Below are 14969 nucleotides of genomic sequence, written 5' to 3'. Positions count from 1 at the left end.
GTGGGCAGATTTGAGGCCAGGAGTTTGAGACCAGCCTGGCCAACATGGCAAAACCCCACTCTATTAAAATTTAAAAATTAGTCAGGCGTAGTGGCACACGTCTGTAATCCCAGCTATTTGGGGGGCTGAGGCATGAGAATCACTCGAATCTGGGAGGAGATGGTTGCAGTGAGCCAAGATCACTGCACTCCAGCATGGGCAACAGACCAAGACTCTGCCTGAGAAAAACAAAACAAAAAAACCACTTTTACTACTGACAATGAATATTTCAAATGCATAAAAGAACAGGTTATCTCTAAGTGCATTATATATTGAAAAACAGGAGGAAAAATAGCCACAATGAGTTTCCTAACTCCTAATTACGAAACACCATTATTTTGGAAGACACTGAAGAACAAAGCCATCCAACTCCAGTCCACCATGACTCTCAATAACTGTAGCTGAAACAGTTTCACTGAATTCCCACTACCTCTAGTTGAAATGCTAAATTATAACTAGAAGATAGCTTTAAAAATCTTTGCATTTTTTACTTAGTAAAATAAGTCCTTGTGAACTAAAATAGGCACATTAAAATATTAAATAGGTACAAAATAATGCAAACTACTAAATACAACCATAATGTTTTATCTATAAAATGCTGGAGAACTAAATTCTTGAGTGAACTAAAATTAGGGAAGTGCACTTGGAAAACACACATACACACACACTCTCTTACACACAGGAAAATTTATAACATTAGTGATGCATCTCCAAATCCAAACCATAACAATCTTACACTTAATTGCAAGAATTCTTAAAATGTGCATAAAGCATTGAATGCATTTGGAGATAATAGAATGAGCTTTCTAATCCTCTGCACTATGTGGTGTGTCTACTGCCTTTTTCATTTTTTACATGGCTTGATGAAAAAATCAAAAACAGTTGCTTAAAGAATGTACTGTCAGCCTGAGCCTCAGCATTTATTTTGTTAAGCTCAGAATAACAAACTCACTTGTTCTGGGGGGGAAAAAAAAAAAGGAGGGGGGTGGGCAAAAAAAAACTCCTATCTTTTAAATAGCACCATGGTAAGAGGCCAGCCTCTTTTCGAAAACAAAGGCTTAAAAAAAAAAAAAAGTCCCAATGTGTTCTTTCTATCAAAAAGTTCAAGCCAGGCATTATGAACAGAATATTTCATAAATATATACATATTACATTTATATATCAAAGAGTTCCATTTCAAAGAAGCAACTAAATGGACCTCAATGCTTCCATAGCCAGATTCCAATTTACGACAAATACTAACTTAATTCTCTTAAAGTCTCTCTCCAATATTTGTATGCTTTGGTTCCAGTTGTCACGACACAATTCACATTTATTTTATGATTCTATCTCCTCCTATAATCTCTCACCTAAGAGACCTTCACATTTCCATTACTCTTGACATTAAGGACTATATTATGAAACCTCTGCATTTATTAAGTATTATCTTTCAAGTTACCACATCAAGAACCTCAAAAATTTTCATATTTTAAAAATAAAAAGAACATAATCGTTCCTTAGTCACCCTTCATGAAATGAATTGAAATTGCTTATCTGAATTATGATAATACAAAAATTCTGTAGTAGATCATTATCTTTACTCTGAAATGAAGGTGACAAAAACCAAAGAAAGATATTTTGGACATCTCCATTATTCAATACTATCTCTTGATAGATTACACTCGCTTATTACGGAGAGTTAAATGTGCAATATATTTTGTAGTTATTCTAACTAATCTATCCTCAGGCTTTCATGCTAGAAAAATCATTTCATAAGCATTAATGTGTTAATAAAAGTACATATTTCATTCTAGCATACCCTCTTTTGATTAGAACACTATATGGTATCTTTTCCAGACGTATTTTTCTGATGGGAAAGTAATTACACAATCATAATATCAGCTTGAAGTGACAGGCCTGCACATAATTAATATCTGCCCTTTATGGCTGCTGTCAACTCTACTAAGATAGTGTAGACTTTTCTAGACTCCTTGGAATGGAATTTTATCTTTTACCTCATATTAATTTGCATTTGAACTTATATGCAGACTCCCTCCTTATTCCAGTAAGCTGTACATTCTACCATTCTCTTGTCAAATTAAGAAGGCCTTAAGATATGCACCAATTATGTTTCCTACTATTAGTTTCCCACAACTACAGGTAAGTAGTTTGCTGCACTCATTACAGAAGTTTTTCAATTAGTATTCACAAAGTTCTCAAAATTTAGTTAAAATTTAACGCTTTTGTAGTCACTTCAGTGTTCTGCTCCTTCTTATAAAGCTAGCAAATTATATCTAATTGGCTTGTGAAGTCTACCCTTCCACAGCAGTTACAAAACATTTTTAAAAATTTTTAAATGTCTATTGTAATGTATGTGGTCCAGTACTTTATATTTAAACTTGCTGATTTTAAAAGTAAAGTCTCATGACTCATAACTATTTTACTCTTTTTTTTTACATCAACAGAATGACACAATAAATTAAAATTTTTTGCTTAGCTTATTGCTGTTTTCCCTGCCATTTCTGCTACATGAGCAATTTACCAATCACTGAATTTTACAGTAATCCCTCTAAGCAATTCCTGTATTTCTTCAAATGGGCTCTTCCAATTTTTCTACAGCATAATTCTGACTTCAATTTCAAATATGGTACACTAATCTAATTCTAGTTTCTTCTTCCCTAAAGTATTTCTTTTATCCTAAGAACAAAATGCTCATACTTCAGCAAACTCAATTATATCAAAGCTTTAAATTGATGATTGATTCATGAATGCTAAAAGGTCTCCAGATTAAAAAAAATTTAATACAAGCAAACTCTTAAAATACAAATGCAGAACAAACTGCTTTATGGTTAATATGAAGCAGATTTAAGCTCCATTACTCTGACTAAAGTAATTAAGGGAATTCAGCAGTTTACATATGGTACAGCTTAAACATCATGCTCTAGTTCATTTATAGGCTCTAGTTCATTTATAATCCAAGCATGCAAAAATCACGAAATGAAGACAGACCAAATGAAAAAGTAAATTACCCAGTACTTTCTTAGTGTGGCTCCCTGTCTCTAACGTTAATTCGCTTCTTCTCTAATAGGGAGAGACACTGTTCATTTAATCACTTCTCATTCCAATGTCAGAACACACTAAATAAAACGGAGCCTTCAAAATTGCTGTTCAAATGAAACAATTCTGCCATCTGCAGGCTGGATGAAATAAGGCAGAATAAAGTAAAAGTAATTTAAAAATCAGCACTAGGCACAGAGTAATATTAACACTTGGAATAAAGGCAGTTACAGTATTTTTTGTTTTAAAGGATCGTTTGTCATATAAGTCTTCTTTGTTCAAATAGTTATTTTGGTGTGGTACTGGAGTAAAAATAGACTGAAAATGTCAATGGACCACAACAGAAAATGTATGCACAACAGTTTGTGTGAAAACAGCATTTACAGGTCTTGGCATGCTAACAAACACAAAAAAGATAACCCATAAGCAATATATACGTTGAGTACACCTTATCAGAAATGCTTGGGACTATAAGAGTTCTTAATTTCAGATTTTTTCAGATTTTGGAATATTTGCATTCATTATTCTTACTGGTTGAGCATCCCTAATCTCAAAGTCCAAAATCCCAAATGCTACAATGAACATTCCTTTGAGCATCACCTCTGAGCATCATGTCAGTGCTCAAAAAGCTTTGGACGTCAGATTTTCAGATTAGAGATGCTCAAACCTGTATATGGCATCATCCAATTACTACCTGCCCAGCTTGTACACACACAAAGACTGAAATGAAATACTCCAAAATGACAACAGTAGTCATCTCTAGCTAGTGATATTACTATAAGGGCTTTTTATTTCTGATAACCTACATTTTCATACATGTCTACAATAAATTTATCCAATCTTACTTCCTCTTTCAAACTTACCTAACACTAAGTTTAAAAATGTGCTGTTTGTTTTTGTTATTTTTAAACAGAAACCCACAAGGACAGAGAGAAAAGGAATAATAGCATACAATTTTGGAAGCAGAAAAGTAAACAGATATGTAATAATCAATTAAAGAGGCCCTAGAAAGCTGTATCCTAAGCCAGGGAGGATTTGGGTGGCTGCTGTTTGAAAAGTAGCTAGATACCTGGATCCCCTCTCTTAATCCAGTGGTAGGTAACAACCCTACCCTCATTCAACAGAAGACTGAAGCTTGTTTTCTCTGCAGAGGGCAAAAAGAAGAGCTTGAGGTTCAACCTACATAGCTGAGGATATATAAAAACTGCCAAAATAAGTTAAGTGAGAAAGTATCTGATGTGGCTGACATTACAGAAAACGGTGTGGAGAAGCTATTACATACTGTGAGATAAATTAGAAATTATCACAGAAAAAACTAACTAAAAATTTAAAGGGCAGCAATAACTGCAGCAAAAAGAAAGCTAACAAACAAAATATGGGAAAATCCTCAATTGTGCATAATATTTGTTTAATATAAACACTGAATATTTGACCAAGAATTACAAAATAATTTCACTGGGGAGGGAAAACAGAGGGCGGCACTGACTGGCAGTCATCCACAGAAAATGGCTAAAATAGAAACAGAGAGATGGGCAAATGCCAGAAGAAAGTTAAGAGACAAAACTAGCTACTTCTAAGGAAGACTGGGAAAGTTGGGTGAGATGGGGCAGAGATCCACTGTACTGTTACAAGCCTTTCAGTACTATTTAAACTATATGCATGTACTATTGTGCTAAATGAAATATTTTATTATTTAAATATTTAATTTAAAAAAACTCAAGGAGAAGCAGAATACCATAGTGATTTAGAGAATAGGTACTGGAATCAAACTGCCTAGGCTCAAATTTCAGATCCACCACCTACAAGTTATTTATTCTATCTATGTCTGTTTCCTCTTCTCTAAAATGGTGCCATAAATAGATTTTTGTAAAGAAATAAGGTAGGCCGGGAGCAGTGGCTCATGCCTGTAATCCCAGCACTTTGGGAGGCTGAGGTGGGTGGATCACATTAGGTCAGAAGTTCAAGACCAGCCTGGACAACATGGTGAAAGCCCGTCTTTACTAAAAATACAAAAATTAGACAGGCATGGTGGCACATGCCTATAGTCCCAGCTACTTGGGAGGCCTGAAACTGGGAGGCAGAGGTTGCAGTGAGCTGAGACCGCCCCATTGCACTCCAGCCTGGGCGACAGAGTAAGGCTCCAACTAAAAAAAAAGAAAGAAAGAAAGAAGGTAACACATGGGACTTGGCAAAGAATAAGTCTCAAAAATGTTAGTTATTTATTTTTGATGGGCAGCATAGAAACAATTAAGAGGGTATATTCTGGAGGCATCCAGATAGCTGGCTAGATGTATCACAATATCCTATTATATTGTAAGATGTCACTATAGTGTAGAATATCACAGTTTCTTCTTGGAGTAATGAGAGATGCATTCACAGGTTACTTTCACCTTCCCAGCCTAAACTTGAAGGTTCCCTTTTTACTCTCTCCTTTACCTAATTCAGCAGTGTTCTCATGACTAAAGTACACTAATTCTTGATCTCTATTCTAACTACATTTCATACTTGAAAACCAAGCTCTCATTAAAATCACTGGCAAATGTTTTACCTTCAGTGCTCATACTATTCACTTCCAAAGCTAAAAGCCAAATCAGGCATTCAACAAATGCCTACTGAACACTTGTTATCCTAGCCCTAGACCAAACCAGATTCTCGACCTCAAAAGGATTACAATTTAGATGAGAAGATAAATACACAAGTACTAGACAGTAGTAGATAAAAATGCCATTAGACCATCAAAGAATTATGAGAGCTGAGATTCTACCTGATGAACACTGGAAAACAACAACAAAAAAATCTGTACTAGTATTACTTAATATCCATTAGGATGGCTATTATCCAAAAAACAGCTAGGAAATGACCAAAATGTTTATGGAAATAGTCTCTAGACTAGGTGGTATTTGCAGACAAATTACAGGGAGATCTGAGTCCTCTGGACTCAGAATTATATATAAAATTGTGTATGTATGCACTTTCCTGAAGAAATTAGTGGTATAGCTTTTATAGTTTAACAGATTTGTTCCCCTCCAAAAACCAGGGCTAATAGATTCCCAAGCAATCTCTCCTGAATTATACATTTGCTGATCCTAATTTTTCCCTAGGAATGTTTCATATAATAAACTCCTTGATTTATACAGTAACAGAAAGATATCAAGCAGATCACTAGCTATAGTAAATGTACTGCCTACCAAAAAAATGAATCACCGTATACCCCATCTTGTTCATAGAATCTGCTGATTCTATATTATTATACTTCTACTTAGTATCCAATGGCACATTAGAAAAGAGGTTAGCCAGAATTTTTAGATCGCATATGGTGTAGAATGCATTTCCTTTGAATGAAATAAACCAAACATTTTAGAAGAGATTTCAGCTTGGAATACTGGCCTTCTTGGTATTAAACTATAAAATTAAAATTCTACATGAATCTCACTTTACTTTGCCATCTTGGGAGAAGAGCAAAAAGAAATTACCATTCCATTTATAGCCTAGCAAAAGAATACATACACACACACACACACACACACACACACACACACACACACACACGATACTTTGGGAATTTACACATTTTGTCGTAAAAGGCAAATTAAGCTCAAGACAACAATAAGAAGGTATATTTAAGAGTACATCACCTTAGAAATTTACAGATAGGAGAAGTCAATATATACTCTAACTCTCTTAAATAGTCCTGCCACCCTTATACGTAGTCAAGAATTTTGGTGTCCTTAATTGTTCTAAAATGATAGACTGTCACAGAAATGCTAGTCTACAATGCAGTTATTACTATGTCTGATTTCATTTTTTTAAAAAAAGCAAAAATGTTCATTTAGGATGTACACACATTGAACTTTAAAACGTCAGCATGCTGACACTTCTGCTGAAATCTATAATCAAGCTATCACTTGATACTGAGGTAGACTATGGTTAAGGAAACAGGCATTGGTGTCAGATCTGGGTTGAAACTTGAACTATCTACCAGAGTATAGTATTAGTTGTGAGTATTAAATGAGCTGATTCATGTAACGTACTTACAAGGGTGCGTAGTATATAGTAAGCTCTCAACAAATGCTACTTATTATTCCCAAACCTACTCCCCAAATTTCTTTCTTGCTGGTAGCTCAACTTTGTTCAGCAATATACTTTTCTTGTGCATATGTACTCAGTTAGTGATTCCACACCCATCCCTTTGATTAGCCCAAGTCTATCCATTTTTCACACAGTGAAGTCAAGCCAGTGACTAACTTAAGAAAGGGCATACGACCCAATTCTGGTCAATACAATATAAGAAAATTCTGCTGTGGTAACAGAAGATGTTTCTTGTTCTGCAAAAAAGACATCCAAGAAGAAAGGTCCTCTCTTCTTCCTCTGGATGTCATCACGTGCACAGTTCCAAAGTGGTCATCCACTTATCCACTAACCTTGGGTAAAATGCTAAAACCTCTCTGAGTCTATTTCTTCTCCTGTGAAACCTGGCAAACCTTTGCAGGGTTTTTATGATGGTTAGAAGTAATGCAAATATAGTGAGAGCTCAGTATGTGATGGCTACTTCTAATACCCTGCTTTCATAGACAGAATAAAATCCTTTAAAACAAAGTAAACATATACAAAGTATTTCCTGATCATCTAAATCTTCTTAGTCCCTCCTGTTGCTGCCTGTAGTAAGATCTCATTTATCCCTGTCCTATTTTCTTTGGATGGGCAAACATCTCAGCTGAGTGCTTTGCTTAGATGATACACTTTGCTTGGTCATTACTTAGCGCAGAAACAATTAAAATAAAGGACTACTGCATTACTGGCCTACTTTAGTCAGATGGTCATAGCAACAGAAATGTCAATCATTGATTCTCAACTACTTTCTTAAAGAAAATGTCCAAATCGTAGCCTTCGAGAGAATCAGCCTTGCATGCCTTGTAGCACAACTGGTCTACTTTGGGTCAGTCAGTTTCTCTATTCAAGGAATTTGAAAGGAGATTACAGAAATGATGGTGAGCACTTAAACAAAACTGACAGTGCATCGTCCATAAAGGCCTGAATCACCACTGAGGCAAGGCAAGCTGACACTGAGAAAGAAAAGCCAGGAGTAAACAGATTGATAATCACAAGTCTGCACAGGAAAACAAAGTAAATAAGAGAAAGAAGACAAACAATATGAGCCCTAGAAGAAATAGACGGAATAATTATGGTTTCCCCATGGCCCTGCAGCATTTTATAAGTGATGTTCTATCCTTTCAATAAATCCTACTTTTACTAGAGCTATTCTACATGTTTCTGTTTTCACAGTTAAATGAGAATTTGAAGGAGAGTATCAATCTTATAGTGTATAAGCACTTAATAAGAACCAGGCCTAAAAGAGTATCCGTGTTTTGGCAGAAATACCATACCATTAACTCTATCAAAGAAGTTCCCTCTCTCCTTGTTATAGCACTGCTGTCAAAAACTCAGATGCCTACAAAAAACAGGCAAGTGAGAGAAGAGGACTAGCATCTTCAGGTTTTTTCTTTAGATTCTGACATCCTTTATTTTCATATTAAATGGATAAGCATTTTCCTCCTTTACACATATACACAATATCTGCTTTCTCCCATTTTTCTTGGTCTTTTGTCTTCTGCTTTCCGTAGAGATAAGGGTACAAGAAAAAAAAATGACAACTAGAGGTGATGCAAATACCAAGGGACATTCAGCCTTGCTAAGATGTAATACAGAGTAGGGGGCATAGTGACAAAGTAGGAAGCAATTTCCTACCTAAAAAGAACAATCATTACTCAGTGTTAGATAATTGTCACCACACAGGATTTAACTATCAATTTTAAAGAGAGAACAAAAATCTAGATTTCTCTGTAAAGTCTCCTGATTTTAAAATTTTGCCATAAGTTTTTCTGCTAAAACAATGTGGGTCAGTTCCCTGGCTGCCAACTTGGAATCCTACTGTAGGCTCTAGTGTTCTTTTATAACTTCCTAGATTACTAGCTTCCTTAGATATGTTTATTGAACATCTATAATATGTATTGCCTATAATTATATACTAGGCAAATTGCCACCAAGATTGAACCTCAGTTATTTTTCTATTCACAGGTTATTTTAAATTCAACATGTTATTCTTCAGAGACAACTTAAAACCAATATTATTAATTAACATCTTACCAATTATATTCCAAATCATGCTACCTACTCTGAAAGGACCACAATTTAAACTCTCTGAAGTTAACTGTCTCGGGTAGGTTGAAAAACTGTTTACAGATGCTGTGTCAATTATATAACGATCACTCTGGTCTCTGGGTCTTTGTTTCTGCTGTTCCTTCAGCCTGTAAGGGCTGTCACCTCTTCCTCTAAGAAGCTGCCTTATATATTATTTCCTGATCATTTCAAACTTACCCCCTCTGAGCTTACTGTATACACTACTGAAATCATACCTTTATTGTTTATGTCCCCAAAGAGACTATAAATACCTTAAGGATCAGCCCTATATAGAATTTTGTATTGCATGTCCAGGAGCTAAGTATGATTAAATGTGCCATGTGGCAAATACTGAGAATCTGTTTGATTCAGCTGGCCACTACTTCCCAAGCAGGCTACCATGTGCCTGGCACCTAATAGATGCTAATTTCTTCACTCATTCTTCAATAATGTAAGTGGTAAAAAAGGTAGTCTCTGCATTCTCAATAAATGTTGAGATAATGATACAAATTAAAGATTTGTTAAACAAATTAATATATGTATATAAATATATACATGCACTTCAGTTCATCAACACAGTTATGTGTCTTTAGGAGACTCAATTTCTCTAAGCCTTGGTGTTTTTGTCCAACTAAATGCAGATGATGCCAACTTTACTAGGTTATGTGAGAAGTGAATGAGAAATTCTAGGAAGTGCTAAGAAAATGGCATATGTCATAGCTCATAAAAATGCTGCCAGCACCTCTTAAGGAAATTAAAACTCCAAAGGTAGTTCCAACTGACAAATTTTTAAAGATATTTGTGTGAAAGACGAAACAGTTCAATAAATGTACTTAATTTATATAGTTTACAGTAATCCAAATAGTCGCTTAGTTTTATAAAACTACAGTTTCTACCAAGCTCAGAGAAAAAACACCATCGTAAATTCACACTTTGTAAAACAAATAGTTCAAGGATTGCCACGTGTTTTCGGCATGGCAAAACAAAAATCTGTATGTAGGTGAAAGTCAGAAGCGGATGTATTTTGGTTCGGTATTAGGAAAAAAGTCCAACATTTCCAAATACTTAGTATTTCCAAATACTTTCCACAGCTTCACATGCAGAATGCCATGCCTCAAAAGGTTCACGTCCTAATACCCAGAACCTATGAATATGCTGTTACGTGGCAAGAGGGAATTAAGTTTATGGAATTAAGGTTTCTACTCAACCTTGAGATGGGGAAAATATTCAGGATCATCCAGATGAGCCCAATGTAATCACAAGGGTCCTTGTAAGTGGCAGAAGGCAGAGGGGAGTATTAAGAGTGATGTAATGTGATAAAGACTGAACCAGCCATTGCTGACTTTGAAACCCATGAGTCAAAGAATCCTAGAAACCTTTAGAATCTGGAAAACTTAAGGGAATGGGGTCTCGAGCCTCCAGAAAAGAATGCAGCTCCTACCAATAGCTTGATTTTAGCCTAGTTAGATCCATTTTGGACTTCGGACCTCTAGAACTATGAGATGTGAATTTGTGTTGTTTTAAGCCACTAATTTCTGGTAATTTGTTGCAGCAGCACTAGAAAACTAATTTGGCTTTCCTTGAGATGCCGTGCCTTCTTCCTGACAGATGGTATTCAAACTGGGGTAGACAAGTTGTTCATGGTATATGTCTAGGGGATAGGGAATAGGTAAAAAAGCATAATGAGGATGCAGATAAGGATTGCTTGCCTAACCGAGTTTCTAAAGGCATTAAACTGGGCCTATGCATACTTTTTTTTTTTTCTCCTGAGACAGGGTCTCACTCTGTCACCCAGGCTGAAGTGCAGCGGCAGGATCACAGCTCAATGAAACGTCTAACTCCTGGGTTCAACGGATCCTCCTGCCTCAGCCCCTGGAGTAGCTGGGATGCCAGCACACCTGGCTTTTTTTCTCTTTTTTTTTTTTTTAAGTAGAGATGGGGGTCTCACTTTGTTGCCCGGGCTGGTCTCCAACTCCTGGGCTCTAGCAGTCTTCCAGCCTCGCCTCCCAAAGTGCTGGGATTACAGGCGTGAGCCACTACGTGCACATTTTTGTGTGTGACCATTTATGGTACTTTCTCTGTACAGAGAGTCTGTAACATTTTCAAAGATTCTCAAAAGGATCTGCTTGATAAACAAGATTAAGAGCACTCTTCCTAGATTATATCCAATACTAAACTTTTAATATTCCATGATTTTCTAAGGCAGTGAGTCTCAAAGCTCATTCCATTAAATGTCAAAATAAAACATCAAAACTCATCCAACATTTGTAAAATGCAGATTCCTGAGCCCCACACCAGACCAGACCGAATCTCTAGGAGCTGCAAAAAAGTTTAATTTCAACAAACTTGGAGGAGGGAAGAGAAGGAATTCTGCACACACTGTTAAAGCACCTCTGCTCCAAGGAATATGTTATGAAACATTACACCAAAAATGAAATAAATTGTTCCCATTACGGAACCTTTAGGAACCCCAATACACTCATCTTACCATATGACTTTGTGTGATTTTTTTTTTTCTGAGCCTAAGGTAGCTCAGAATATGAAGGCAACGTCTACTAGACCTATTTAAATTAAAATTCATTCTGTAGAGTGCCAGGAACGATGATTGGCAGGTAATACGTCACACTAAAAAACGTCAGTCCTATTCTCCATCCCCGTCTCCCTCCAACCCTCTCCCAAAATAAGGAAAAATAATACCCGGCCTGCCATTTTGCATACTGTTAAATACTGCAAGAATTGTGTTAACTGCATCAATATCATTACTAAACAACAATTTTCTATAATAAATTTTTGATATGATTTATCTCCTAAATGTTCGCTCTTTCAAGCGAATATTTGCTTGAAACATTCTCCTGGACCTTTGTCTATCGTGATGCCGTAGGAATTTACAAATTTAAGTCTTTCACGAGTCATGGCGTGGGGTAAAACTCGACTGGCCTCAATGAAAACACCTCCTAACAGAGAGAGGCCTAGAGAATAAGTAAGAACTCCCAACAGTGGCTTTTCAATCTCGGCAACCTTGGGCAGCTTTTTCTCGTCCGAGACGTTTGACAACCCTAAAGAAACCTGAGCCTTGATTGGAAAGGTGGCTGAGGGAGGAGAGTTTGGGAACCCTCTCTGCGCCTCACAAATAACCCAAATTCCAAGGCAAGGTCACAGAGCCATACAAACCAGGGGGCCTAGGGCAGAGTCGAGTTCTCCCAGCTGCCAAGAAAGCCCTTCACAGCATGCATTAGGCCAAGTCGGCGGACCCCACCCGGAGAAAGAGGAAAGGGAATAAGGAGCCCGCGCACCTCCACACCCAAAAGCAGGCCCTCAATCATAACGGCCCCTGTCCCAGGCCCATCACTCAGCTACACAGAGAAGCTGAGCGAGCCCCGGCCACTCACCCCGAAGCCACTGCGTGCTGTGAAACCATCTCCAATTAGCTCCGCGGCTTACAGACCACCCAAGAGCCCCCTTCACCAGCCCTACGCTTCGGCGGCCAGGGAAGCCCACAAGATAACGCAGCAGCCGCGGATCACAGCCCAGCCTCCAGGAGGCCGCCATCTTCACGGCCTTCTCACTGGCTGCCCGCAGCACAGCCTGATGTCCAACATCAAGGCCCCGCCTCCCGCATGGTTGGCCACGCCCCCAGACGCTAGCGGTGCCTTTAGGTCTCTCAGACTTGAAGCCCCACCCCACCCAGCCCCGCCTCCAACCACGTTGGCCATGCCTCCCGGGAAGTCAGGTGCGCCGCTGGATATCCCAGCCGGCGGGGCCTTACCAGACCCCGGGCCCCGCCCCGTTCGCCCCGCCCCCGGGCTGCCCTCAGCGCCGCCTGATTGCATTTGCGGCCTCGCTGCCGCATCCCAGGCTAATCGCCGCGTGGGTCCCTGGTCTGGGCCATGTCTGGCTGTGACGCTCGGGAGGGAGACTGTTGTTCCCGGAGATGCGGCGCGCAGGTAGGGGCGGGGCCACCGGTGCCGGTATTCCCAGGAGGAGAGTCCCAGGCGGGACCCGGCGGCTGGAGCTGGGCGCGGGGTAGCGGGCCGGGCGTTTAGCTGCGGGTCAGGGTTTCGGGCCTGGCCGTTCGCTACCCCGGCGCACCGCGACCTTCGCGTTCGGAAGCAAGGCTGCGAGGCCCCAGGAGATCAGTGGTCTCGAGCGGGGCGCTCCGATGGCGGGAGCTGGGCGCCAAACGTTGGAAAGAAGCAAATAACTGAGAGAGGAGAGCGTTTAGGTGACCTCAGCGGGTATTTATCAGGAAGGCAGGCCAGAGAAGGAATCGTGAAGCACCGAAGTGGAGCTGGGGCGAAGACCGCGCCCCCCGAGCTTCTTTTCTGCGCCCTGACGACCAGTTAGGCGTTTGGGGAGACGTTTGGCACTCGGGAGACGTTTGCCGAACCGGAGCTGTGCCTCAGCTGCCAGCGCTTTGCCTTTGAGCAGTTGCTCCTTGCCTATCTCCGTTTAGATGAATTGTGGGATGATCATGGGAACGATTCTTCCTTAAGCCGAAGTCAAAGGGAAATCCACCCTCACGCTGCATGTAGTTTTCGGTCATTTACACAAACCAACAGTTTTATGGAGCGCCTTCTACGCGCTCAGAGATAGGGATACGTAAGATAAATGGCCCAGGGTCTGGAGAACTAGACGAATAAGCAGTTTCAGCACAATATGATAAACCCCACCTAAGAGGCAGGGAAACCCCTCAAAATTAGCTTCCTTATTCCCCCTATCTTATTCCTCCTATCTATGTCTTTCTTAGGGTTGAAAATCCTAATTAAGAAGTAGTAACTCGCGGGAGATTTCATTGCTAAACATTTGTCAACCACTTTCTTGTTTGAATAAGTGACTTCCCCAAATTAGCAAAGACGACTCTGAAAATAGAATACTGCATAGGCAAGATTGGATGAGAGAGAGAAGATCTTGGAGACAGGACAGGTAACTGGAGATCGTTCCTAGGCAAGTGTGTATGGAGAAGTGTCCGTACCCTCAATCAGTAAATCTTAGTGTAATGTCATCAGAATGAGCATCAAAGAGAGCCTTAAGGGACCCGAGAATAAACTAGGATTCTCAAACCAAACATGGCCCACAGACAGCTTGGTGGACAGGCATGGTTTTTTTTGCTGCACTCAATGTTCATGAAAAATTTGAGCCAACGTTTTTTTTTTTGTTTTTTTTTTTGACACGTTTTGCTCTTGTCGCCCAGGCTGGAATGCAGTGGCGTGATCTCAGCTCACTGCAACTTCTGCCTCCTTGGTTCAAGCGATTTTCCTGCCTCAGCCTCCCAAGTAGCTGGGATTACAGGCGCGTGTCACCACACCCAGTTAATTTTTGTATTTTTAGTAGAGACTGGGTTTCACCATGTTGGCCAGGCTGGTCTCGAACTCGTTATCTCAGGTGATCCACCCGCCTCAGCTGCCCAAAGTGCTGGGATTACAGGTGTAAGCCACCACGCCCGGCCAAGCCAACATTTCAAAATCCAGAATCATTTCAGCTTCTTTTAAAACCTCAGAACACATGGTGACATTGGGTCTTTATTTTTTCATGGGATCTGGATTGCGGTTACTAGTGAACACCACCTTTACAGAGGGTGCTGGCCAGGTTACCACAGCTTCCACTACTCACACTGGATTTGCATATCTAGTTAAATACATGAGCCCCTCTAGATATTTGTATTTGTCTGGTTTTGTACAAATACATAAAAACAGCAATAAGAAAAGTTTTAAGAAGTC

The 14969-nt window shown here is 39.3% G+C and overlaps 2 protein-coding genes across 3 annotated transcripts in view; one reads left to right on the top strand and one right to left on the bottom strand.

Annotated features, from left to right (window-relative positions):
• The window catches only part of PDHX (pyruvate dehydrogenase complex component X), an 81135-nt gene extending 68098 nt beyond the window's left edge, over positions 1–13037 (bottom strand). Inside the window, exon 1 of one of the 2 annotated variants that reach the window (XM_004050934.5) lies at positions 12642–13037. In XM_004050934.5, coding sequence (XP_004050982.1) covers positions 12642–12801 — 160 coding nt within the window. In that variant the 5' untranslated portion in view covers positions 12802–13037. The remainder of the gene's footprint in view (positions 1–12641) is intronic. The other variant, XM_004050936.5, reaches the window with a different exon arrangement.
• The window catches only part of APIP (APAF1 interacting protein), a 34041-nt gene continuing 32036 nt past the window's right edge, over positions 12965–14969 (top strand). Inside the window, exon 1 of the mRNA XM_004050933.5 lies at positions 12965–13196. Within this exon, the coding sequence (XP_004050981.2) occupies positions 13140–13196 (57 nt within the window). The 5' untranslated portion in view covers positions 12965–13139. The remainder of the gene's footprint in view (positions 13197–14969) is intronic.

This window comes from Gorilla gorilla, chromosome 9 (assembly GCF_029281585.2).
Source record: "Gorilla gorilla gorilla isolate KB3781 chromosome 9, NHGRI_mGorGor1-v2.1_pri, whole genome shotgun sequence".
NCBI classification, from domain to species: Eukaryota; Metazoa; Chordata; class Mammalia; order Primates; family Hominidae; genus Gorilla; species Gorilla gorilla.
This window is presented reverse-complemented; position numbering and strand designations above follow the sequence as displayed.